The 27,337-nt window shown below is 42.1% G+C and overlaps 1 protein-coding gene across 1 annotated transcript; it reads right to left on the reverse strand.

Moving 5' to 3' along the window:
- Positions 1-1,543: 1,543 nt before the first annotated feature.
- On the reverse strand, positions 1,544-20,298 carry LOC121437480 (zinc finger protein 449-like). The gene is made up of 5 exons (XM_041637348.1): positions 20,286-20,298; positions 18,978-19,423; positions 17,093-17,297; positions 2,593-2,706; positions 1,544-2,427 (listed from the first exon to the last, which is right to left on the reverse strand). Exons 1-5 carry the CDS (start codon positions 20,296-20,298, stop codon positions 1,544-1,546), a joined length of 1,662 nt encoding a protein of 553 aa, XP_041493282.1.
- Between the last annotated feature and the right edge of the window lie 7,039 nt (positions 20,299-27,337).

A 27,337-nucleotide genomic window follows, 5' to 3' on the forward strand; every position in this document is an offset into this window, starting at 1 on the left:
TGACTGTGCATCTTCATAAAGGGAATATACTTGAATGTCCCATTTCATGTATCTAATAACAAGGACTAAGCTCAACGAGTATTTTCACATATCAATAGCTTCAATTGATAATGACTTTCTTCCTTACTATGAGACTTGAGTTGTTACTATGATTACATTTAGAACACTTATATAAGTAGCAACTCTGTATGTGTATGTATGTGTTTGTGTGTGTGATTATGAGTAAAATTCAAAAAAGATCAAGAATCACTAGGTAATTCATAACTTATGTGACGTAGTGACTGTCATCTCTGAAAATGATGTGTAAGTATAAAATTCAGAGGCTGCAAATCATTAAGTAACCCACAAATTATGTCACTTAGTGATCTTAATGTCCTTGAAATGATGTGTGTATAATACAAAAGATGTATATTTTCAAATGATTTTTCCTAAAATCCTTGAAATTGGAAATAACTAGGTTTAGAGCTACGGGACTACACTGATAGCTACAGACATACTGGTTTAAGGCAGTGTGTCCCAAGGGATACCTGCAGAATAGTCCTGCAAGCTATTACTACGAGTACATGACAAAGGTTCAGGGGTCAAATAAGTTTGGAAAGCACCGAGCTACAAGAGGTGCCTTAGCCTCCTTTACTAAACTACGCCCTTTCCAAGAGTCTCATATGCTGATGAGCATCATGAATCTAGGAAGGACAAAAGCTAGAAGCAGTTTCCACAAAGATTTGCAGAACGAAGTTTTCTATGACACATACTTAGGGAGACACTGAATAGAGAATGAACACAGTTTCAAAAGCACTGAAATAAACGTGAGAGAATACCAAAGCAGAACGAAAAGCCACGATACTTGTTCTTCAGTCCATCCAGATAAAGAGAGATTCTACTTGTACAACTTCAACTGTGAGTTACTTCTGCTAGACCTAGCAGTCAGAAGCACAGAACTCCACTGGAGTCCCCATTACCCCAGATGGCCAGCTAAGCAGAGCAGCAAACCCCGCAAAAGTCCGAGCTCAATGTCACAGCTCTAAGCATAAGACTGGAAAGGGAAACAAGCTTGCTCCTTCGGCCAATGGCATTCTCTCCCTAATCCTCCTGAAACGTTTGTATTGTTAGACAAAATTCACTGCCTCATTTCTTGTCACACGAGGCATGTCTATCTGAGTGGCCACTCTCACACAGCTGCCTTCAGCAACTCCGGAGGGGAGAGGTGTGGCAGTGGGACGGCAGACGCTGTGCTTCCATTACGCTGGTCCTATCTCTAAACGACTGCCACCATGTCTATGCTTTGTGCTTATCATACAGTTAACTGCCTTGGAATCAAAACTTTCCATTGCAATTAAACAACAGAAAAAAGACAGAATGTATGAAATTCGGAAAAACTGCAAGGATAGGTAGTCACTCTAGAACTCCTACACCTTGAAAGATGGGCTTTAAAAACAGCACCATCAAACCTGTACTTATAAGTTCAGACAAAAGGCTTCTAAGACAAACAGCTCCTATAGGCTCCAATGGTAACTGTCATAGGACCTGCTTCCCTTAAGAGTTCTTAAAGAAGTCCTCTGAAGTGTGTGACCTGGTGCATGATAAGGCCCGCTCGCTGTCTGAAGCTTTTAGAACAGTGAGTGCATTTGTATGGCTTCTCCCCTGTATGGATTCTCAAATGAATTACAAGGCTCGGTCTCTGTCTAAAGCTTTTCCCACAGTAGCTACATTTAAAGGGCCTCTCTTCCGTGTGTGTTCTCTGGTGCAAAGTGAGCGCCGTCAGGCGACTAAAACTCTTTCCACAATTATGGCATCTATGGGGCTTTTCACCTGTATGGGTTTTCAGGTGTCTTTTAAGACTCGATCCATGACAAAAGCTTTTCCCACACTCAAGACATTTATATGTTTCCTCTTCAGAATGGGTTCTCTGGTGCCCAATAAGGTGTGAGCGCCGAGTGAACCGCTTTTTACATACAGTACATTCGTAGGGTCTCTCTCCGGTGTGAAGTCGCTGATGTCTATATAGGTCTGAGCTCCGCAGGAACCTTTTTCCACATTCAGGGCATTTGTGAGGCTCCTCCCCCGAATGAATTCTCTGGTGCCCAGTAAGCTGGGACTTCCGAGCGAAGCATTTTCCACACTGAGGACATCGGTGAGGTTTCTCTCCAGGACTCTTTTTCTTTGGAGGCTTTGGGCTGAGAGGTTCTTCCAAATTGGAGGTCTCAGGTGTCTCTCCTAGAGTGGGGTTCTGAGGGTCTCCAAGTGTGGTTAAGTCTGTCTGTAAATCTTCTGGGGGTGGATCCCACTGGTTTTCTAACTGCACATAGTCTTTCTGCAGGATGGGACCATGGAGAGCATTCCCTTCTAAAGTTACCACAAAAGGGTACATATCTTCCAGTTTTTTCTCTTTTGAAGGATCCTCTTCATTTTCTAGCCCCATCTCAAAACCTGAGAAGAAATAGAAACTGAAGATGTCACTGTGTTCGGAAAAGAGAATCAGTGGAGGAAAGTAAATAGTGAATAGAAATGCCTAGACACACTTCCATGCTCCTCACCCCCATTACTGCGCTTTTTTCCCCTCCTTCCCAGGACCAGAAAGGAACCATTACTTACCAATCTTGGGATCAAGCAATTGTTTCATATCTTTGGGATCCTGTAATTCTTTTACCCATGACTCTTCTCTATGATCCAATGGGAAGTTCATGTCAAGCTTTGGTAACTGATAACCTGGTCACAGAAGCAAAAGGGAGAAGCATGACAGTGTGGTTCATCAAGGGTTTTTCTAGCATATAGGCTGACTACATGGATATATAGCCTCTAAATACTCATATCCTCCCCAAATTGTTCCTTCATCTGGAGTCACTTAGAAGAGTCTTTTGAAAAGATAAGAACAAAACAACAGTTGAGAAGGCCATCTTTTTGTGATCTCAGGTGAATGAATCATGTGCTAAAAGCAATGCATTTAGCTCTGTATCTATTTTGATAATACATTTATTTATGCTAGAGATAAACTATGGAGTAAATCTTCATAGAATGTTGGTATACTAAAAACTGGGAATTACTGTTATTGAGTGCTTAAAGAAGAGCAGTCTAAACATACGTGTCAAAGAAGAGTTCTGTAAACATGTGTCAAAGAAGAGGAGTGTAAACATACATGTGAAAGAAGAGTGGTCTAAACATACATGTCAGAGAAGAGTGGTATCAACATACATGTCAGAGAAGAGTGATATAACATATGTGCCCAGAAGAGCGGTGTAAACACATGTGTCAGAGAAGAGCACTGTGAACACAGGTGTTGGAGAAGAGTGGTGTGAACACAGGTGTTAGAGAAGAGTGTTGTGAACACAGGTGTTGGAGAAGAATGGTGTGAACACAGGTGTCATAGAAGAGTGGTGTGAACACAGGTGTCGGAGAAGAATGGTGTGAACACAGGTGTCAGAGAAGAGTGGTGTGAACACAGGTGTCAGAGAAGAGTGGTGTGAACACAGGTGTCAGAGAAGAATGGTGTGAACACAGGTGTCGGAGAAGAGCACTGTGAACACAGGTGTTGGAGAAGAGCACTGTGAACACAGGTGTCGGAGAAGAGCAGTGTGAACACAGGTGTCGGAGAAGAGTGTTGTGAACACAGGTGTCAGAGAAGAGTGGTGTGAACACAGGTGTTGGAGAAGAGCCGCGTAGACACAGGTGTCGGAGAAGAGTGGTGTGAACACAGGTGTCGGAGAAGAGCTCTGTGAACACAGGTGTCGGAGAAGAGCGGTGTGAACACAGGTGTCGGAGAAGAGTGGTGTGAACACAGGTGTCGGAGAAGAGTGCTGTGAACACACGTGTTAGGAAATTGCTTACTGGAATAAGCTCACTTGATCCCTTCACAGAAACATTTCCATTGTATTGTACTTAATTGGCAGCAGCAAAAGGTAGTCTTTATGTGTCAGCAGAAGTCTAGAAAGGGCAGTTCAAAATAAATAACCCAAATGAACTGCTAGGTAGTGTTTCTTCCCAACATCTTTTTAAAATTCATTATCTCTGTGTTTATTATTACACTTAAATTTAGCAACTATAAGATAGATGTGTTTTTGAGGATCAAACCCCAAAGTAGCTTTGGCAGAGGTGGGTCTTTCTGCCCAACATCTTAAGTACTACTTGGTTTCCCACCATTTCAGCCTTCATTGGCACCCTATTTTTCCTGTTTCTTTTTCTCCATCCTCCTCATTGCTGGCCAAGTATACTTCTCTACAGGAACATTTGGTACAGAAATGAGCTAACAAATAGGCTGATGGTTAAATGTTAGAATTATTAAAATGGCACATGCAGGCAAATACTAATTTGTATTTTAGATTAAGGCATGAGAAATGGACAGAAATTCCTTGTTTGTTTTATCAAGAAGAAACCATATGTTTCAATTTTAAGACTAACAAATGAAAGATAGGGAGCTCAAATGGATTCCTGTGCTGGGCGTTGACAGTGCATGCTATAATTCCAGGCTCAGACAGAAGGATTTCAAGTTCCATGTCAACCTTGGCTACAGAGTGAGACCTGCCTCAAAAAGAAGATACGTACTTCAAAATTTGCTATTTGATTTTTGTTTCGATTTCAAAGTTAAGATAATATGAAGGGATAATATGGGGTAGACAAAAAAGCTGAGGGTCACACCCCAAAGGAAAGCTGCTGCGAGGAAACAGAGGGCACACACTAAAACTGGGAAGAGACTAACAAGCTAATGTGTAAAATACTGATTCAGGTAACAGTCCAAGATGGCAGAGTATACCCACCCAACCACTGCCAAGTTCTCCTGGGAATAGGACTGAAACAGAGAGGAGCTAACTACCCTTGAGGTAGCTGGTGTTAGTTGTTGGTGGAAAGGCAGAGATATGAGAAAATGCAAATCTTTCTGGAGAGTAGAACAGAGGACAAGAAAGAGCATCCTTGTACATGGTAATAGCACAGTAGCGGGCAGGGGCTGGAGTAAAGAAAAGGAGAAACTTAGAAAATGCAGTCTTCTCCAGTATGCAAAAGTCAACCTTGACATGAAACACGGACTTTGCATAGCATCCCGGCACTGGCCGAAGTTTCCCTACTTCCCACCACGTAATCATGCTGCAGTACTTAAGGTCTCCCCTGAACTGCTCCAGGATTCAAAGCTACCTACATTTATTTGTCTCCCGAAACCCACAGGAAAACCCACTAACTAATCTAGGAAGTGTTAGACCAGACAGCCAATCAGCTGGCTGCTGGAAAAGACTTAACCAAAGCCTCTGAAAGTTCTATGCTAGCCTTTCTCACTACTCTTAATATATAGCACCTGAAATCTTAGCCAGAGCAGCAAGACAAGAGAAAGAAATAAAAGTGAAACAAACAGAACAGGATGAAGCCCAATATCCCTATTTGAAGATAAATTCTTGTATTTAGACCCTAAGATAGAAGAATCAAAGATCTGATAGAATTTCAGCAAACAGGCATGATACAAAATCAACAAAGAAGATCCAGTAACTTTTTTTTAATATAAAACTTGACCTTGAGAAAGAAATCAGAAAAAACAATGCCATCTAGTATACCATAAAAAATACCAGGAATAGGGGCTGGAGAAATGGCAAAAGCAGTACGTCTCTGCACTTCACATCAGAAGACATCAGCTGCTTGTAACTTCAGGTCTGGGGGATCTGATGCCTTCTTCTGGCCTCTGCAGGCACTGTATTCATGTGCCCCAAATGCACACATAATTAACAATAGAATATTTTTAAGTACCTAGGAATAAATCTAACCAAGGAGGCAAAATTCCTCTATAATATAACTACAAAACATGTATGAAAGAATCAGAGGAATATACTAGAAGACTGAGGAACTTCACAAAGTAGCAGAATTAAAATTGTAAAAATAGCACTGTCGCCCAAAGTGGTCTGTGGTAGAGTGTAACCAACCTTCAAAATTCAAACTACATTCTTCAGAGAACTAGAAATCGGCCCTAAATTTCATGCAGAAGCACAAAGGATACAAACAGCGAAGGCAGCTCTCACTGAAAAGAAGAATGCCAGAGGCATCAAACCTGACCTCAAATTATACTACAGAACCATACTGACAAAGTTGCCAAAAATAAAACTTGGAGGAAAAAAATAGTCTCCTCAACAAATGGTACCTGGAAAACAGAATTTATCTACATGTAAATGCTACTTTTTGTTCTGTTTTTTTTTTTTTTGAGACAGGGTTTCTCTGTGTAGCCTTGGCAGTCCTGGAACTCACTCTGTAGACCAGACTGGCCTCAAACTCACAGAGATATGTCTGCCTCTGCCTCCCAAATGCTGGGATTAAAGGTGTGCACCACCACTACCCAACTTCTACATGCCCATGATTAAGACTTTATCCCTACTAATAATTCGATTAAAAATTAATTTAAAATGGCTCAAAGAAGTCAGGCAGTAGTGTCACATACATTTAATCCCAGCGTTCCAGGACAGCCAGGATTACACAAAGAAAACCTGTCTCCAAAGAGAAAGAAAAAAATCAAAGACTTTAATGTTAGACCTGATACTTTTAAACTACCAGAAAAAAAACCATGGTGAAATATGTCCTGATATAGGTATTAGTAAAACCTTTCAGAAATGAACTCCAAATCTTGGAAAATAATAGTAAGAACAGGCCAGTGGGATCCTATTAAGTTAAAAAAAATCCTTTGAACAGTAATGGAAACAATAGTAATGAAATAGCTTAAAGAATGGGTAAATCTTTGCTATTCATCTTAGAGGATTACTATCCAGTGTATATATAAAAAAACTAAAAAGAAAGAAAAAAGAGAAAAAAAACAGCAAAAGAATTAGTAATGAAATCAACAGAAGGACAAGTGACCAGATGTTTGTAAAAGTGTGATGGTCAACCAGCTGTGCTGGCTCATGACTAACTGCAGCACCTTGGAGCCTGAGGCAGAAAGACTGCCAATATGGGTGGGCAGTGGTGGCGCATACCTTTAATCCCAGCACTCTGGGGGCAGAGACAGGCAGATCTGTATGAGTTCAAGACCAGCCTGGTCTACAGAGAGATTTCCAGGACAGTCAGGACTATTGCATAGAGAAACCCTGCCTCAAAAAAAAAGCCAATATGGGCTCCATAGTTAGTTTCTAGGTCTGCCTGGACTACATTCCACATTCCAGTAGGTGTATATTTTTATGTTCACAAGCATATCTTATATTTTTAAGGCAATGGTATTTTTAGATAATATACTGTAATAACTGTAATTTAAATGTGTTGTATAGCAGTTTCCTCTAAAAAATGAACACTTCGTTCTGCAGGGAAGCCTTTAAGACAGAAGGCAAACAACTCAAAAAAAGTCTAGAAACTCAAAAAAAAAAAAACTCTAGAAAGTTACTGAAACTGACCAGATTCACTGGGCCCCTTCATTCTAGGAGTAAACAAGCCAAGCTGCAAAGAAGACTCTCAGACCAGGCAAGCTGCAAAGAAGACTCTGAGAGCAGAGCAGTGGCCTGGAAGACACAGAAACCAGCAGAGCTGCCTACGAGAGGTTTAGTCCAACTGAGGCACTTGGAAAGGACACTCTTCACCTGTTGAGCTGTCTGTGGTGTGTGCTCCAGGTTAAGTTGATGACTGGGTAATTTTAGTGATTTCTAGCCCCCTATAAACTACGGATTAGAAAGCAGTCTGACAGAACTTCTTCATGGTCACTCTGGAATGACAGGTATTTCTGTAGGGCATCAGAGGAAATAGTTAAAGAAATGATGGATAGAATCCCTAAAGTATATTGAGAAGAACTCCCCTACATACGTAGGAAGGTCAATGAATTCCAAGTAGGATAATTACAGAAGATCCGCAAGCAGAGAGAGAGAGAGAGAGAGAGAGAGAGAGAGAGAGAGAGACAGAGAGAGAGACAGAGAGAGAGACAGAGAGAGACCTTGAAAAATCAGAAAAATGACCCCCAATTACAAGTGAACTATTTACATAGAGATTAAATCTGATTAGATTAAAGTTAGTAGAGGAGGGCAGTATAAGGGCTCAGCAGGTAAAGGCCCCTGCAGCCAAACTCAGTGACTTAAAGTCAATTCCAGGAACTTTTATATACACACATACAAATAAATGAATGTAATAAAAGTTTTAAGGTTAGTAGCAAGCAAATTTACTAAGACGTTAAACCCCAAATTAGTCAAATAAAGATTTAATTATACCAATTTAGTTTGAAATGAAACTGTGAGTTCCATTACAAACAAGAGGCTAAAACGCAGTGGGGTGACAGAGTCAAAGTGCTTAAAGAAAAATGAAAAGTGAGCTGGAGAGGTGGCTCAGTGGTTAAGAGCACGGCTGCTCTTCCAGAGGACCTGAGTTCAATTCCCAGTACCCACATGGCAGCTCACAACTGTCTGTAACCCTAGTTCCAGGGGCTGACACCCTCCCTCACACAGACAGACATGTAGACAAACCATTAATGCATATAAAATATAAATACGTAAATGAATAAATAAAAAGGAAGGAAAAAGAATCCTATATTCAAGAATTCTGTCTTTCCCAAATGAACATGCAATAAAGATATCCCTGAAAAACAAAACAGAATTCACTGCTAGCCGACTTGCCTGAAAATAGCTATATATGTTTTTAAAAAAGGGTAATCTCTCAGTCTGAAAGTGAGAGATTCTGAGAACGTAACTTGAAGCCGCATGAAAAAATAGCACAAATAAAAGTAGCATATAATTGGAAAAGACATTATAAATCAAAAAGTCTGTTTCTTTTGACTCAAACATTTGAGAAAACAAGTTCTATGCCATGTAGGAAGGTACTGTATTTGTCAACAGCACCACATATGAGGCACGTGAGAGAAAACTTGGTACATGGTAAAGAAATGACTAGAGTTGCCTGCTCAAATCCTTCTAAAGAAATAAAACCGTACATGACAATAAAGCTAAAAAAGCTGTAATTTGTTTTCCTTTCTCATTCATTTCTTTTTAAAATCCTGAAAACCATGTGGAGTAATAATTATAGCAATGTACTGTGGGGCTTATACCAGGTTTGAGAATATGATTCTAATACAGAAGTAAAGAATATAGACCTATATAGCACTAACGTTTCTGTATTTAATGACATTGTTAATATAACTCTGAACTGATGATAAGTTTAAGCATAAATGGGGAGCTGTAATCATCTACTTAAGAACTAACTTAGATACAGGGAATGTTCATTAAAGCAAAGTGCTACACTATATTCACTTAACACAAGAGAAAGCAGTGCATGTGTGAGAGAGAAGAGAGTTATATAGAAGACTAAATAAAATGGCATCTGTAACTCCAACTACATACTGACCAGGCTAGATCTGAGCGGACTACACAATTCAGTGGAAAGGCAGAGCTCCTGCTGGAGTTTTGCACTCCCTGTTTGCTTTCATTTGTTTTTCAAGACGGGGTTTCTCTGTACACCTCTAGCTATCCTGGAACTCACTCTGCAGACCAGGCTGGTCTTGAACTCACAGAGATCCTCCTGCCTGCCTCTGCCTCCAAGATATTAAAGGGAATGTTTTATAATTATTATTCATAAGACAGCTAGACAACTCAGATACTGAAACCCAAAACTTACTATTTATAAAGGGTATCATTTTATAGTGAGTAAAAGAACAATTAATTAATAAGATATATCCAAAAATATTGCTACCCAAATTAAAAAAAAACTCAAAGTAGGAAGAGAAAAATTATCTCCTCAACTTGATATATTCTATCTATGAAAGCCCCCATACCTAATATAAAAGTAATAATGAAAGAAGAAATAAAATTCTTCCCAGACCTGGAACAAGACAAGGATGTACTTTTACTACTTCAATTTAATATTGTTCTAAAGGGAAACTACACAACAAAAGATACAAAACTATTACCTTTCATAGGTGACATAATTTTATACATATACAGGAAACCCTAAAGAATCTATCATAATAAACAAGGCAAGTATGTTTGTAGGCTACATGATCAATATGGAAAAATCAATAGCATTTCTATATATTTTCAAAGAACAATCCAAAATGCACTGAATAAGATAATCCCACTAATGATAACATTAATATGACTAAAATAATTTAATAAGCTCAGTGTAAAATTTATACTTTGAAAACTCTAAAACACTGTTGAAAACACCTGAGAAAGTCCAAATAAATAGAAACACATTTCAGGTTCAGGCTTCATAAAATACAGTATCATTAATACAGCAGTATTCTCCAAACTATCTTCAGACGTAACACAATCCTCACAGTGAGCTGACTGTAAAACTTAATAAAAACAACAGCAATCTACAAAATGTAAATGCAGTCCTTTCTTGAGAACCAATGTCCAACAATCAGTCCAACGGTAAACTAAACCTATGGGCCTTCAGTCATAAGCACATTCAGTGCAAAATAAGAGGCTTTTTACTTTTAGGCTTTTAATGAAATCACAGCTAGATAACTACACACAAGTAAATGGCGTCCCGCCCTCACATGCTATTAAATCATTGTTGAAAATGGATCCAATTTCTAAATGCAAGAAAGAATGGGTTGTTTTCAAATAAGCTAAGTCATCAAATTATTTTACAGTCATCGAGTGAGATGTTTTTCCCCTTTAAGCGTGGGTGGATCTGTGACTTTGTTCTAAAGAGAAAATTGCAGAAGTGACGGTGTGTGACTGGGTTACCAACAACATTGTGGCACATGTCTTGCTTTCTTTTAGATCATCTCCTATGAGAGAAGCCTGTCTTGAGGACACGCATATGGAGAAGTCCCCTTAGCAAGAAACTGAGGGTTCTGCTAGCTCACAGAGACCGAGCCAGAAACATTGTAAATCTTCTGGAAATTCCTGGCTCATAGAAAGTCTATATTTTTTAAAAGCACCCCCCTCTTTTCATTTTCTCCTTTAAGCTGCTAAACTTCAGAGGCGATTTACAGTTGTAGACTATGGTACAAAAGAAATAATATAGTGGAGTGTGATGATATAAAACAATTGGAGGTTAAGAAAGAGATCCTTCACTAATGTTCAGCCAATCATTTTACTAAGCTCCACTTAGCAAAGATCATGTTACTAAAGGTGCACTGCTCTATGAGGTATCATTACTATAGCCGGGCATTAGATATTACCTATATTAACATTTAATGGAACAGGGAATTCTAAAGAGATTTAATTCACAATAGCCTTCTCAGCTAGTGATGGCTCATCAGGTAAAACAGTTTGCCCACAAGCATGAAGGTCTAGTTTGACACTAGGAACTCACACGCTAGGAGAAAAGTGACTCCTGCAAACTCTCTTCTGACATTCACACATGCATGGACATCAACACATGCACACACACAAAATAAATAAACATAAACTTGTTTTATTAAAAAAAATCTTCTCAGGAGCCAAGTGGTGGTGGCACACGCCTTTAATTCCAGCCCTCAGGAGGCAGAGGCAGGCAGATCTTTGTGAGTTCAAAGCTATCCTGGTCTACAAGAGCTAGTTCCAGGACAGGCCCAAAGCTACAGAGAAAACCTGTCTTGAAAAACCAAAAAAAAAAAAAAAAAATCTTCTCAGGCTAGGGAGATGGCTCAGTGGTTATGAGCACGCACAGCTCTTTCAGAGATGAGTGTTCAGTTCCCAACACTCACGTCAGGTGTTCACAACCATCTGTAACTACAGCTTCAGGGACTCCAGCACCCTCTTCCAGCCTCCATGGGCACCTGCACTCACACGCAAACATCCACACACAGACATACACACATTTTTTTTTTAAAATTAGGTTGGGCGGTGGTGGTGCACACCTTTAATCCTAGCACTCCGGAGGCAGAGGCAGGAGGATCTCTGTGTTCAAGGCCAGCCTGGTCTACAGAGTTCCAGGACACCCAGGACTGTTCCACAGAGAAAACCTGTTTCTAAAAACAAAACAAAACAATAAAAGAAAAAGAATCTTTTGGTGTGTTCTTTGGCATCTTTCATGTACTCAGAGTGAAATCTCATTAACTGAGTCAAAAAATCCAAAGCTTAGGCAAGTGAAAATGTGTTCTAGCTGCGAGGCACTAATTATAGTTTATATGATACAGTTTAAGCACCCAGGCCTAGTGCCTCCTTACCCTTTTTCTTTCTGACTGCAGATAGTCTACAGTATTCCAAAGTTCTAGGGTGTCAGGCATAAAGTTAAGCTTTTAAGCACTCAGCCATCTCTCCAGTCCCAAATGTGGGGATTTTTTCTTTGTTTGTTTGTTTGAGACAGGGTTTCTCTGTGTAACAGTCCTGGATGTCCTGGAACTTGCTCTGTAGACCAGGGTGGCCTTGAACTCACAGAGATTCGCTTGCCTCTGCCTCCCACATTCTGGGATTAAAGGCGAGCACCACCACCACCTGGCAATGAGGGATTCTTAAAGCTTTTGTCTTTGTTAGCTCTATTTGTAGTTTGCATTTAAGTTCTTAATTTTGCAATTAACGAATGTGGCAATAGGTTAGTGACTATGATTAAATGACTCCTATACATATACATAACTTCAAAAAGCCCTACTGACTACTCAGAAATTATTTGCAATTACACCAGACAGTAATCTTAGAACTTAACCATCATTTTACTTTTTACAGGATCCCATAGAAATAAATCACCCCCATGAGAGCAGGAAGTAATTCTAGAAAACGACGTTCCCTCTCCCAACAAAGTTTGTCCTCAGGGTTAGGGACATTTATTGGGGTTGATTATAAGTGGTATACAGTTGGGGGTGGAAATTAAGTAGGATAAGGGATATCTTAAGGCAAAAAAGGAATTGGATGGGATAATAGGTAGATTAGTGTGAGCTTACTCACACTAATAATAATAGTGATAGTGAGAATACTTGTAAGCTATTATTTATAGAAAACTTATATTGGTATAGATTCTTGTATATTGATACAAATTCAAATTATATTTGTTATATTGAATATTCTCCTATTTCTTTTTACAACATTTGTGTACCTATGCAAAGTTATTTTATCATATTGTATGCGTACATGTTTCTACCTCTGCTTAAGATACTTTGTATACTGATACAATTTTGGAATATATTTATCATATTGCACTATACATTTCTACCTCTGATCAAAATATTTATATATTGTTTACATTTGGAGGTCACTGTCCCAATTTGCTTCACAGTTGTTTAAAGTTTTTTTTACTATTTTAATATAAAGCCTTAGTCTTTAAGCTATATAGGTATTAAGAATTATAGAACAATAGTCATCCTTGTTTGTCATACTTATGGTTATACTAGTCAGGTACTTTAGTTACATACAGATTATATTCTGCATAGATAGATAATCTTCATCCACTTCAAAGAGCTGTAAAACATGGCATTTAAATAACTTAGTATTCTGTTGATGTGAGACACATTTGCTCCTGGCAGCACCAATCTATTCCTGAGAGAATGTTGGGCACTGAAGACACTCCACTTGGAGTTTGTTTTCTTGGTAAAACTGGCCTTTGAACAAAGAACTGCCCCTGCTCAACTGCTGACAAAATGCATGGCGTCCAGACTGGACAAGCAGAATACAAGCAAAAAGACTGTCAAACCTTGCCAAAACAGGGTAAGACAGTTTTGAAAATTTTCCTGCTTCTGAAAATGGTCTGTCAGATACTTTAGACCTTAGCCAAAGATGGTTGCTCCAGTGTTGCAAATGAGACTTTGGGTGATTGCCCAGGTAGTCTGTTATCTCTGTCATTTCTTACACCTTTTGGAAGTTGCTTGATTGTGCTTCCTGTTTACTCAAGTAATATTATTTCCCTTTTCAGGACTTTTATGGGGTTGAAGACTAGATAGCCATAGTTACTTTCCTCTCATGACTTAACCAAGCCATTTCTAATATAAGACTTAGGCTGCTTAGAATAGGATAACTATTAAAACATTTAGCATATGTTTCTTGCTTGATATTGTTTATGCTTGTTGTAATTCTAATTTTTATACTTGATATTTTTTCCTATTATATATAGTTTTGTATTGGGTTTGGAACTCTTATTTAGACAAAATGGGGAGGTGCTGTGGAAACTCCTTCAGCCAATGGCCTTTGGGAGGCTGGCCCACTTTGGCCATAGTCATATGTACTATATATGCAGATATAGGGGCACATGAGACTCGTTGGCTGCTGGATTTGGTTCTAGTTCCCTGCTCACGCAGAGGACTACTGGTCACTGCTTTTTATGTGAGACTACCCCTAAATAAATAAACCTTTATTATACTCCATTCTGGGCTAGTGTGGGACTATTTTATTATAAATTGCAGTACTTATATCCTCCAAAAGTTCATTTTTTACCAACAGGGGATATGGTCCAGATTTTCAGATAAACTCAAATTCATATATAACTTTTACATTTATTTCCCCACTAACCATTATCTTATGATCTTTCACTCAATTTCCAAAATGATTATCATGCAAAATATTGAGATGCTTTTATTTTTTTTAAAAATCAAAACTTTAAGTAACTTTTAAATAAATAATGTGATAATAAGTCTTGCACCATTTTATATCATTTTAAACAGGCTAATTTCTTCCGATTTTTATTTAATACTTGCTTCATTAATACATTATACCTGTTTTTAAAAATACACTGAATGTCAATGTGCTGTGGGATAATGCTCTTGTACATTGTAAAGATTTGTCACTCATATTGGTTTAATAAAACACAGACTAGCCAGTAGCCTTGGAGGAAGTATAGGTGGGACAACCAGGCTAGGAGAATTCTGGGAAGAGAAAAGGCAGAGATGCAGTCACTAGCCAGATGCAGAGGAAGCAAGATGAGAATGCCTCACTGAGAAAAGGTACCAAGCCACATGGCTAAACAAAGACAAGAATTATGAGGGAATATAAGTCATAAGAGCTAGTTAGTAATAAACATAAGCAATAGGCCAAACAGTTTATGATTAATATAAGCCTATGTGTGTTTTTTGAGACTGAATGGCTTTGGGACTGAGTGAGATAGAAACTTGTGTTTTAGAAAGTATGAAAATGAATATGACTAATAATATTAATACTACTGCTCTGCGATTATATATGTGCAATATTGAGATAAGAAAGAAATCACATGCAAAATCAGAATGAGTATATAGACTTATAACTGAGTAGGATGGCTAAGTTCTAAAATTAATTACAAACATATATGTACAAAAATTTAAACTTTGGGTTTTTTTTTTGTTTGTTTGTTTTTCAAGATAGGGTTTCTCTATGTACCCATGGCTGACCTAGAACTCACTCTGTAGACCAGGCTGGCTTTAAACTCAGATCTGCCTGCTTCTGCCTTGCGAGTGCTGGGATTAAAGGTATGAGCCACCATCGCCCAGCTAAATTTAAACTTCTCAACAGACTATGAAATGAAGGCAATATAAATACTAGAATATAAACAATAATATTATATAGTTCTGCTTCAACCAATATGTGTAAGTATGGACTTTACAGTGTTTCTTTTTTCTTTCTTACCATCATTTAAAACTATTCTGGCCTGGTGTGGTCATACCTTATCTTGACCTTTGAAAGCCAGTCTCCCTCTGAGTTCTCCATACCAATGAGTGACATTCCCATCTACCCAGGTCAAAGGCCAGAGACTTAGGCTGCATCCTTCACCTTTCTCGTTCATTACTCAGTAACCAGTCAGTCAGTCACAAGTCTTATGTTTCACATAGGCTGAATATTTTTGAAATTGCTTTTTCCTCTCCATGATCACCAACTTGGCTCGTACTCCAGTCGGTCCCTCCCAGTGCAGATGCAGGTGTTCTTTCTGGCCCTAGTGTTTCTGCTCAGAGTCCTCTCCCCCCCTGTATGCGCGGCTCTCACTCAGCAAGCCCATCCTGGTCCCTTCCCATAGGCATTCCCCCTAACCCCTCCTCCTGGAGTCAGTTCTCTTAACTGGTGGTAAGGTGTCTCTCAATGTGCTTCATTGTCACCTATGCCCTCCAGGATTACTTTCCATATCATACATGGAATGTGTCAACTGCCCACCAGACTTGGAGCTCCAGAATGGCGAAGGCTGCTTTTTTGCTTTGTGCATCAACAATTTCCCAGTGTCTGGTCTGGTTCTTTTCAGGTGCTCCTAATCTTGGCTGAATTAATAATACGGAATTGTAAAAAGGAATTCTAGGCCTTAGCTGTTGCTAGTTACTCATGCATCAGGCACTTTGCTTTGGTAACTTGGGTTGTTCTCACTGATTTCCATTTTGCTGTTTGCTTTTGCTGTCTCAGTGTTACCCAGTTTAGTTCAAGTGCCAACATGTTCAAAATGCACCACCCCCAGGAGTCAGGGTTCCAGCCACACATGAGCCAGTGAGGGGAGAAATGGAGCAGAGAACCCCAAAGGGAAGGGAAACACAAGGGCACAAAGGCTACAGGGCCCAGCTGCGTTTCTCTACTGGACCTAGCTCCTTCTAGAACTCGCCTGTTATGCCAGAGTCAGTGAGCTTCAAACACTAGTGTGTGTAGCATTTATCTGTATTAAACTAATGCCTGAGGTCTCCTCACCACATTCTAAAAATACCATTCTAGTCAGGGGTTTTATGAAATTGACCTTTTTTGTTTTGCTTTTTGAGAGAGGGTTTCCCTGTATTGTCTTGGCTGTCCTGGAACTCACTCTGTAGACCAGGATGACCTCGAACTCAGAGAGATCCGCCTACCTCTGACTCCCAAGTGCTGAGAATAAAGACATGTGCCACCACAGCATGGTGAAATTGACATTTTTTCACCTTATTCTATAAAGAACCGCACCCTTTTTAAGGATCTGAAGGAAGCATGTTGCAAAGTCCTCTTCTAAAATGGGACTTTGCATGCCATAAAAGGAACTAACTTGCCCTCCCTCTACCTCACATCACAGGCTCAAAACTTGGTGAACAACTGTGTTTTCACCAGAGGATCCGAACTCCCACAAGAGGTTTTCCCAAATAACATTCTTGGTGAAAAGTCTCTTGGGCAAGGCCATCACTATACCCAACTCCCAAGGCCACTCGATCCGATGCGCATCACTCACTGCACTGGGGGACCTAGAAAAAGATATCTACCTCCTGTTCTCAGCCCTCCACTTCTTTATGGCAGTGGTTCAGGGCCATTGGGGGATTCATATTTCTAACTCAAACCAAAACCTTCCCAGTTCTTTAGCTCTCAAACACAAACCCAGAATGAAAAGAAAAGTCGTGTCTTACCAGGGTCCAGAAAGGGTTGGCATTCACCATTAGCACTGTAGCTCAGCTCCTGTGGCCCTGCTTGTGGCATCCAGGCATCTGGCACCGGGGGCTCCTGGACAGGTTCCATTACTTGGAGCGCAGGTGCCTCCAGGTGCAAGGTGGATGGCATGGGTACTGTTCCAACTGGTGCCAGTTCTTCCAAGAGCATGTCATCCATGTCAATCTGAGAGAGAGGCCACACACATCACTCCCGAGTTGAGACTCCACTGGAACTAAAGCCAGTTTACCACTTTCAAAGTCAGCCATTCCTCACCAACAGTACCATGAGCCACAGATGTAGCTTTAAGGTCTCCAGGGGTTCTGGGAGGCAATGCATTAAAAAAAACCAACCAACCAACCAACCAACCAACCATCAACCAACAACAGGTAAGTTGACTGTACCAGGATGGCCTTATTACAACATCTACAAAGTATCAGGATTTCAATAGTAATCAACACAAATAATTCCTAGTGAGTTATTCCACCTGCTCTTTCCTTCATACAAAGTCTCTGGGGAGTGTGCTCACAGCTGATCCAGCTGCACTGTTAAGTGCATTTAAGTGATCAAGTGCCAGGAGTGGTTTGCAACTCTAGAGATGTGCAGAGATGCCCAGACCTCCCAAAGACAAAAATCATCTATTTTCACCCAAACCAGGAAGCTAAGGAAAGTAATGAAAACTACATCCTAGGGATGCAGGGACCTTGGTGATTTCCTAGGCAAGCCACTACTTGCAGTGAAGCCAACTGCTCTAGTAATCTGTGTCCCAAGCCCCAGAGATTGTGAATGTCAGACAGAAGCTCTTGCTATTGCCTTCTGGGAAAAGTGCCCTGTGTTCAGCTTGCCCTGTGTTCACTGATGGTTTCCCTAGCAGAAGCGTCCAGGGGTGGTACTGAATACAAGGCAATATGCGGGCAGCCGGTGCTACTGGAATTTAATGGGCCAGCAATGGGCACATCACTTACAATCAGAGCTCTTCCTACACTCTCCCAAACATGGGACTCCTTCTTCAAATCTTCATGTAGAGAAAAAGAACCTAGTATGAACCACATCCTGGTGATCAGGCAGAAACTGAACAGCTTTTGCACATTTATTAGTTTAGAACTTTTGTGCGAACCAGAGAAAACCACAGATTTTCTTTTCCTTTACCAAGAACTGATTTTTTGGCCACTCTGTACAATCACATCACCAGGGACAACACTGCTCATAGCACTGGAGCCTTGCTCAGAATTCCTGACTGTCCCATCACAGTAATTGAAAGCAGAGGGGTTGGCATGTGACCACTTCATGTCCTCCCATGCAGTGATCACATGCACTGGAGAAATGCATATCAGTTTACACTAAACTGCGCTGCCTTCCTTGTACTCTCTCTAGACTCTACTTGACTCAATGCCAGCCAGATCATTCTGGAAAGAAACAATAGTAAAGAGTTTAGAATGTGCAGGCCACATTCACCCTATCCTCTCCTCCTTCTGTTTTGAAAAGAAAGTCATTAACAAAGTAAAAACCCCTAGAAACTTAGTGGTCACAATCAATCATACCATGACAGGAACTGGCTAGGAAGCCATAGAGCAGAGTATGGATAACTGTAATTGATGTTTCTAGATAAGCTATGCTGTCTGCAAATTTCATTTAATAATACCAAATGGGGCATTCTCATATGTGTGTCCTAGAGAGGGCATGGGGTCAGATACAGGGGAGAATCTCAGACCCACATGCTGATTCCAGCAGAAGAGAACCCTGGAAAAGTCTCTGGAGAAGTTTTGGGGCTGTGGAATCAGAGTCAAAATGATGGCTACAGACCCCTGGCCTGGGTACCTCTTTTTGTTCCCCTAAGAACAGAGACTCCACATTTTTTTTTCTCACCTGTGGTTCTGGTATCTCAAGCTCTCTCTGCAAGTCTTCAATGAGGGACACAACTCTTTCTCTATTGTCTGGGCAGTGTTCCCTCACCCAGGTCTCTATTTCTGTGGGGAGAATGGTTAGGAATTGCTCGAGCACAAGCAGCTCCAGGATTTGTTCCTTAGAACGCATCTTTGGCTTCAGCCACTGACAACAAAGCTCCCAGAGTTTGTTGAAGGCTTCATGAGGCCCCGCAGCTTCTGTGTACTGGAACTGCCTGAAGCGCTGGCGGAAGACCTCACAGTCTGTGTCATACTCTTGCAGGACAGAGCCCTGGTTCAAGGAGGCCTGGATTGCACAACCCAGGGCCACAGCTATCACCTCTTCGAGAGTTTTACAGTGTATCTGGGGTCTATGGCTCAGAGTCCAGGTTTTTCCTCTCTGTAATGATCTGGGGGAGCCACCTACAGCTGAAGACAGGAAAACATAAAAAGGAGAAAAAGCAACAGTTACAAGATGGCACACTCACCGTCTTTAACTTACTTAGATTTGCTTTCTCCCACAAAAACTTAAAGGAGCACTTCACAGTCTTTTCTGGCGGTTTTGCAAGTCAGATAGAAGCTGGGGACGCACCTCCCAGAACAACATCTATAGACACAATCAGTTTCTAATATTTCTAAAAATCTCAAGAGCTTCCCCACATATCCTCTAGAACATGCTATCCAATATGATAATAACAACATATGGTATTCTAAGTTTAACCAAAAATTCAACTTACTTTCTCAGTTATGCCACATAAATTTAAGGTGCTCAGGAAATAACATTACCAGAAGCACTTTGCTAATATCTTACAATGACAAAGGTAACTGCCTTTTTATATGCCCCCACTATCCCCAGTCTAATCCCAAGTCTTTTTTCCTATAGGGAGATTTCAAAAAAAAAATAGGGATAATGCAACACTTCTGAAATAACTAAAAGTGTCAAGACATTTTAGTGTGATCTGTGGGGTCACAGGGTTGGCCATATCTGTACATACAGGTATACTATGGACCCCCCCCATCTCTCTGCATTTGTTGAGGCAGTACCGTATATACCTGTCTTATTTAAGATTTCTGATGTGAGTCAAGAAAAAAATAGTCCGATTCTCCTCCCGTTCAGTCAATTGATCCGAAACTGACTCCTTATCACCCGTCACTGTGGGCAGGAACCTATGCTTCCCGTTACTGTGACAGTAACCTATGTATGCTTCCCGTCACCCTGACAGTGACCTATGCCTCCCGTCACCGTGACAGTAACCTACTTATGCTTCCCGTCTTCGTGACTGTAACCTACGTATGCTTCCCATCACCGTGACAGTGACCTATGCTTCCCGTCACCGTGACAGGTAACCTATGTATGCTTCCCGTCACCGTGACAGTAACCTATGCATGCTTCCCGTCACCGTGACAGTGACCTATGCTTCCTGTCACCGTGACAGGTAACCTATGTATGCTTCCCGTCACCGGGACAGTAATCTATGCATGCTTCGCGTCACGGTGACAGTAACCTATGCATGCTTCCCGTCACCCTGACAGTAACCTATATATGCTTCCTGTCACCATGACAGTCACCTATGCTTCCCATCACCGTGACAGTAACCTATGTATGCTTCCCATCACTGTGACAGTAACCTATGTATGCTTCCTGTCACCGGGACAGTGACCTATGCTTCTGTGGCAGGGGTTAGGCATAATTTTCTGTGTAATCCTCACACCCAAATGCCCCTGACTGCAACACACACATAGTTATAGCATCAACTTCATTAAAATATCCTTCAAGGACCAAATGGCACCGAAAGTGAATAGCAGCGTGCCTGGCACAAGGTAAAGACTTAAGTGAAGTTTCTCGTTGGTCAAGGCTCCTTCCTAGGAAGCTTCTAGTTTCCTGAGCCCGGGCGTGTAACCGTTGCTGGAGGACACCCAAGGATCTGCAGTCTTTTGGCTGTGGACCCACTCAGTTAATCTTCTCCAGCCTCACAGCTGGCTAGCCTTTCCCTGGCTGACCCAAAACCTTCCACCACGTCTACCGGGGAAGCGACCCTCTAGGTTTCCTTTCCTGGGCCCTACCTAGTGAAAATTTCACTTCTTTAAGGAACAGTGGTTTCTCTCTCTCTCTCAGTGAATCCACCCACAGGGCCTACCCGTAAAGCAATGTAAGAAAAGAGGGCGCTTTGGGAAACGGCAGGCGTGACATGTCCCCCAAAAGCCTAAAAGCTGGCTTAAAATCCGATGCTAGTGTTAGGGATGTGGTTCCCCCAAAGCTCCTAGATGACGATGCCCGACCACCCAGATGGGCACTCCCAGTCCTGGAGGACTCCCAGCAAGGCCTGGCCGGGTCGCAGGGAGCGGCGGCGGGGTCCCTGAACGAATAGGGGCCCGCCGCTCCTCGTTGCTCCTGGGGCCTGGCGCCCAGGGCACATATGAAATTTGCCAGTTTGTGTGGCCCCAGCCAGCGAAAGGAGCCCCGCTACCCGTGCCCGCGCCCCAGGGACAGCCACGCCCTCTGGCCACTCCGGGACTCACCGCCTCTGCGCCCACGGCTCTCCCAAGCTCACCGGCAACTGCTCAAGGCGCAGGCGCGGAGCCGCGTTCAGTACTACATCTCCCGGTAGGCTCCGCGCTGCCCGCTCTTCTAGCCCAGAAGGATGCTGACGTGGGAATGGCTGGGACTCTCCCAGGCTTCCACCTAGCCTCAAGCGACTTTGGAAGAGCTCCTATTTCCGGTCTTATAGCTTCTGGGTCCTAGGGGAGTGGGTGGGACGAGCCCTGAGTCCTGAGTCAAGTAAGGACGTCTTCCCAGCAGCTTTAGAGTAATCAGTGCAGGTGGGGGAATAACTTCGTTTAAAACAGCCTTGACCCATGCAGTGATTCTCAAGCCTCGAGGGGGGAGGTTCTAGGGAAAGCATTTTAAAATTCATGTTTCTGGGCCCCACCCGACACCCTGGAGAGCGAAAGAGCTTGGAGCTTAAGGATTCGCACTTTAATAGTTTTTCTGGGATGCTGAATCTGATCTGTCTTCTCTGTGTGTCACAGTGGCCTTGGGGATACATCTTAGTTTTTTTTTTTCTCTTGAAGACTTGGAGCTTCCATCTAGCGAAACCCTCCCATTCCTCTCCACTTTGTATGGCCACCAGTGGTCTCTGGAGTTTTAGGATTAGCCCGCTGGCACTACTTCAAATTGGTCCCCCACTGTTTCCGCCCCTGGAAACAAACTTTCCACTCTCAGGATTGAGACTCAGTCCAAAGGCCACCAGATACAATGGTGCTGACTGGAAAACCACGCTCATATTGGGACCAAGCTGGGGCTATTGGTCTATGGGTGCCTGATTTTAGTGCTAGGGCTTTTTTTGTCTGCCTGAGATTCTGTATCTAGGCCTGAGTGGGCCCAAGATATCGAGGAACAAACTTCCTGTTCCTGTGTCTCCTTGAGGATCTCTTGGGAAGTGAGACAGACATGGGAGGAGTGGGGTTGTTGGCAGGCACTGAAGACAGCTCCACCCAAGCCAAAGATGTTCTCATCAGCTGAGCTGGAGCCCCTGACTCCAAAGTCCTGTGAACTCACTGCTGCTCTCTTGATAGCAAGAGTAACTGATTTCCACTAAGGTGGTATGGGAGTCTGATTATTCTTTTGATCTGAGAGCCAACTGGAAAGGGTGATTGATAGTAAAACTGCAGTTGTGTGTGGAGGTACAACCTGTCCCTGCTGGACCCAAGACACACCCCTAGAGGCTGCCCACCTATGCTTCTGAGAATTCTGTTTCCAAGAGGCGTTCTATTTTTCATTTTCTCAAAAGAACCCTTAGGCATTCCCTGGGGCACTGCCATGGGTGAATTCAGCTTAAGATGTGCATGGAGGAGCAGAGCGTGGGGATGCTGATGCCAGAGCAGTTAGTTCCTGACCGCCTGTTCTAGGAAATCCACAGCAAAGTGCAGGTGCTGTACTCAGAGAGCTGTGAAGAAGCTATAACTGTGTGTGTGCGTGTGTGTGTGTGTGTGTGTATGTGTGTGTGTTTAAAAAACTCATGTGATTTGTTTGGAGAGTACTTGTAAGGTTTGGAGAGTAGGTTACGAGGGAAGATTTTTCTGCTTCGTAGTTGGCTCTAAGGTCTGAGACTCTGTTGTCTGGCTGCTGCACTCAGGTTTTTTGTTTTTTGTTTCTTCTGGGAATTGGTGTTGGAATTGAACCTAGGACCTCATGCATCCTTTTTTTGGACAGGGTTTCTCTAGCTTTGGAGCCAGTCCTGGAACTAGCTCTTGTAGACCAGGTTGGCCTCGACCTCACAAAGATCCTCCTGCTTCTGCCTCCCGAGTGCTGGGATTAAAGGGCCGCACTACCACTGCCCAGCCGACCTCATGCATTCTAATTAAGTACTCTACCACTGAGCTACATTCCCAACCCTTTTCCTTTCTAAAAATAATTATTCTTTGAAAATGCCTTTATATAATGTGTTTGTGTAATATTATCCATCTACCTTTTCTTTGTTTTTTTTTTATTTTAAACATAATTCTTTGTTGATTCTTTAGAAATTTCACATCATGCACCCTAATCCTGCTTACATCACAGTCCCTACATATCTGCCCCTCACCCCTGCAGTATGCCTCCCAAATTAATTAAAAAATAAAACAAAGCAAACAAATAACAAAAAGATTCTCCATTGTTCCAATATCTCTTCCTTCATCGTTCCAATATCTCTTCCTTCATCCTAGTGGCATCGGGAGCTGCAGTGTGTCACGCACTATATATACCCTGTGTCCAGTCAGTCCCACCTGTAAAAGTGCTCATTGCAATGACTCATTGGTCTGGTTCAACGTCTCTAGTTTCTGGTACACCATCATCACTGGGTCTTCATCAAAACTCCTCTCAGATACCCTGCTGTTGCCCCAAGTCATGGAGATCCTGCGGTATCATTTTGCAGGACCAGTCCCTTCACTGACTCCATCAGGCCATAGATGGGGTAGATGCTAGGGTGGGCCAACCCAAGGCCCAGGATGTGGGACTGGGTGGTAGCTGAGCTGGTCAGGCTGGGCCATTGGGACTGCCCCCTCAGGTGAGGGGCAGAACCAGCTCTACTCAGCCCATGTCATCTGTGACCAGCTCTCCCAAGCCTGTGGTGAAGGGCAGGGCCATCTCTCCTGAGTGCTGGGGTCAGCTCTCTTGTGGAGGGGCATTGCTAGCTCACCTGTTGCAGTGTCCAGCAGAGGCAGGGACACCTCTTCTGGGGCCAGTGAGAGACAGTACTGGCTCAGCGTGGCTCTTGGATTTCAACATGCATGGTTCCTATGACCCTCTGTGGTAACCCAGCCATGCACATCAGTCCAGATCCTGGCTGCTGTTGGGCCACAGACCCAGACATGGCCCCATGGCACCAGCCTGGTGAAGCCCCATGTGGCTGCACAGGCTATACTCAGTTGGCATGGCCCCATGGCAGCAAGGTCCTCGGACACCAATATGGCCACATGTTCCATCTACTATTTTAATTAACGTATACTAATTGTGCAAAGTAAAGATTTTCCTTATGGCCTTTTCATGTATGCATGCCATATATTGTGGTCATATTCACCCCCACGTCCCTAATAATCTCCCTTTTACCTTCACGTTCTTTTAATTTATGATCTCCAGTTCTATCAATTTTCTTGAAAATGTCTTAGTTCCATTTTCTGTCTTTTGTTTTCTTTTGTTTTTCTTTGCTTTTTAGACGATCCTCTTGTCTTGGCCTCCAAATAGTAGGATTGTAAGTGTTCACTATAATACCCGGCATTCATCTTTGGAAGACCCCTCCCCCTGAGAGTTGCCTTGGTCCGGACTCCACCTCCAGGAAAGCCTGCCAAGCAGTGACCCCTCCCCAAGGAGGGTCAAAAAAAGCCCGCCAAGCAGAGGGGCCACTCCCACAGGCTATTGAGGCTGCCACCCAGAAAAGGAACACATGGTCTCGGGTTTCCCATGGTCTCCTTCCTCCTCACTCTCTTCCCCTCACCATGCTCCTGGCCATCTGGGGGCACTGCATTAAACGTGGGCATCTTTTATTCGGTCTAATTTGGTCTGATTGGAATTATTTGTGTTGGCAGACAGGCTCCTCTTAAGAATTATACCTGACATGCATCATCACATCTAGTTGGTAATATCATTCTTTATGGTTGACTAAAATGTCACTGTATGTATATATTATTTTTTTTATCCACTTATCCATTGTCCATTCAGATTTTCTGGATTACACTAAGAAGTCCTATCTCTACCTGTGATGCCTTTTATAGCTTAGTCTGGAAGCTTTCTCCACAAACCCCAACTCTAGTAAATACTGTGGTATTGCTTTTGGCTTCCATAGGAAGACGGAGTTACTTCAATAAAAACATCAGCTGTGTCCTTAGATCAAAAGGTGCTTTCTCTCTGTGAGTTCCAGGCCAGCGTGGTTTACAAAGCCAGACTATTACACAGAGAAACTCTGTCTTAATAAATAAATAAATGAATGAATGAATAAAGGTGCTTTCAGATTTTGCCTGTCGCCTACCATCTGCATGACACTAACACAAGACACTATTTCTCCTAGCCTCACTTTCCCTATAGGTAAAACTCTAATGATGAAATCCTCCAAGTCTTCTGAGGTTGTTTGTGATAGATGGCAGAGTGTGCATTTTAATCACTCTGCTGACACAGTTAGTGCTAAAACTATTGTCGGGTCCACACGGGTGGCGCAAAGATGGGGACAGACCACTAAAGTCTAATAAACCAGAAGCAAACGATTCCAGAAACCAGATTCTAGGAAAAAAATTAAAAAAAAATCTTCATGGGGCACAAAAAGCTTATCAGCTAGCTTAGACTGCAACCAGAGATGGGTTTTGTAAGGCTGTGGCAAAGGAGAGCTTCCGAACTCCTCCTTTTTTAGCAAGAATTAGGCAATAACAAAAGAATGTTTACAATCTCAAGGTAAAACTCAGATACAAATTGCCCTTCTTTGCAATTTCCATTAACAGAGTTTTTTTTTTTTTCAGTTAAACTAGTGCTTGTTCTTAATCTATTGTCTTTCCTGGTATCCCTTGATAGTGTTTACCAAGGCTCTGCACCTCCCATGACACTGCCAGTTTCTCATTGCAGGGAAGGGTATGGAAAAATGCACAACCAAAAAGTCAAAACTCACGGTACATCCCATCATTTAAAAGTTAACTCAGCTCGCGTCATGAGTGGTCACGGGGGTTATCTAAAAGCTGGCCATCAGTTTGTAGAGGGCTGCTTCACTCTTGTAAACAGAGCAGCCAGTTGTAAAGTGGAGTAACCTGCTGTTAATAGTTAATCCTTGAGCTGCTGACCAAGCTGCTGACAGCCTGCTCTCATTCTCCGAGGCGTACAACTTTATATTTCTTTACTTTTACATTCTTATTTCTGGAATCTACATTTTTATAATCTTATTCTTGGACCCTTCACTATCAGTTACTAAAGTCAGGGTTGGCAGCCTGCTTTTCCTTTTTCAGAGAAGAGTTAATCGTGAACTTGAAAAAGTTGTTCGCAGTGAGACTTTGAGGTACTCATGGCTCTCAAATCAGCTTCTCTGGTGGTCAGGGACAGGCTTGATTCTATTGGAAGAAGATGGAAGGAAGGGGTAAAGATAAATGCTGACTGGGGCCCTCTCCCCAAACCCTCCACGTGTAGTTACATATGTATAGTTGCATGGATGTGTGACTTTGAAAAAACCGTTGTGTTTGAACCACCCCTTTCTCTTGTTGGGGCCAGATTAATTCTGTTGAAACTTTGCTGTCAGTTTCCTGTAAACAGATCCCTTTTATGTTGGCCCCCCATGGTGATGAAGAGTGAGCTTAGGTTGCTACTGAAAAACAACCAGCTGGGGGCTAGAAACAGAAATGCTTTTGGAATGGCTTTTACCTTCAGAAGCAGAATAGCAGTTATTGTGTTTTCAAAAGCAATTGATTGATAGGGAAAAAAAGCCCTGCAGTTAAAGTAGTTGCTACCTCTAATTCATTTGGTCCAGTCAGCATGTCATCAGTGTAAAAGGCTAAAATGTAATCTAATGAAAGGGAAATGTGATAAAGAATTTTGTGCCCTCCCAAGGTTCAGGAACCATTGTAGAAGATGTATAGATTGAAATAAATGGAGGTTGAGAAGTACTGGGGCGAAAGTGTCCACTGGACATGGCAGGACTGCTGCATGTAGGACCCAGCCATGACAAGCTCAATAGAAGCCCAAGTCTCAGTAGTTTACCCTAAGACAAGACCACAAATTGTGACCACCCAAACACCACCCAGGAACAGACCCTCCAAAGGAAATTTCTAACATTCCAACCATTGTAGATAGGATCACCTGCCAACATGCACCCATTGCTTTTCACCAGGACATTC

This window comes from Microtus oregoni, unplaced genomic scaffold (assembly GCF_018167655.1).
Source record: "Microtus oregoni isolate MIOR12 unplaced genomic scaffold, Mior012 000052F_ref0000163, whole genome shotgun sequence".
Lineage (NCBI taxonomy): Eukaryota > Metazoa > Chordata > Mammalia > Rodentia > Cricetidae > Microtus > Microtus oregoni.

What these genes read in the sequence shown, in the direction of transcription:
- LOC121437480 (XM_041637348.1), bottom strand. An exon ending in TTGAGATACCAGAACCACAG is followed by an intron (nt 17,298 to 18,977) that starts GTGAGAAAAAAA and finishes CCTCTCTCTCAG; the next exon opens with ATTGACATGGATGACATGCT. An exon ending in CCAACCCTTTCTGGACCCTG is followed by an intron (nt 2,707 to 17,092) that starts GTAAGACACGAC and finishes TTCTGTGACCAG; the next exon opens with GTTATCAGTTACCAAAGCTT.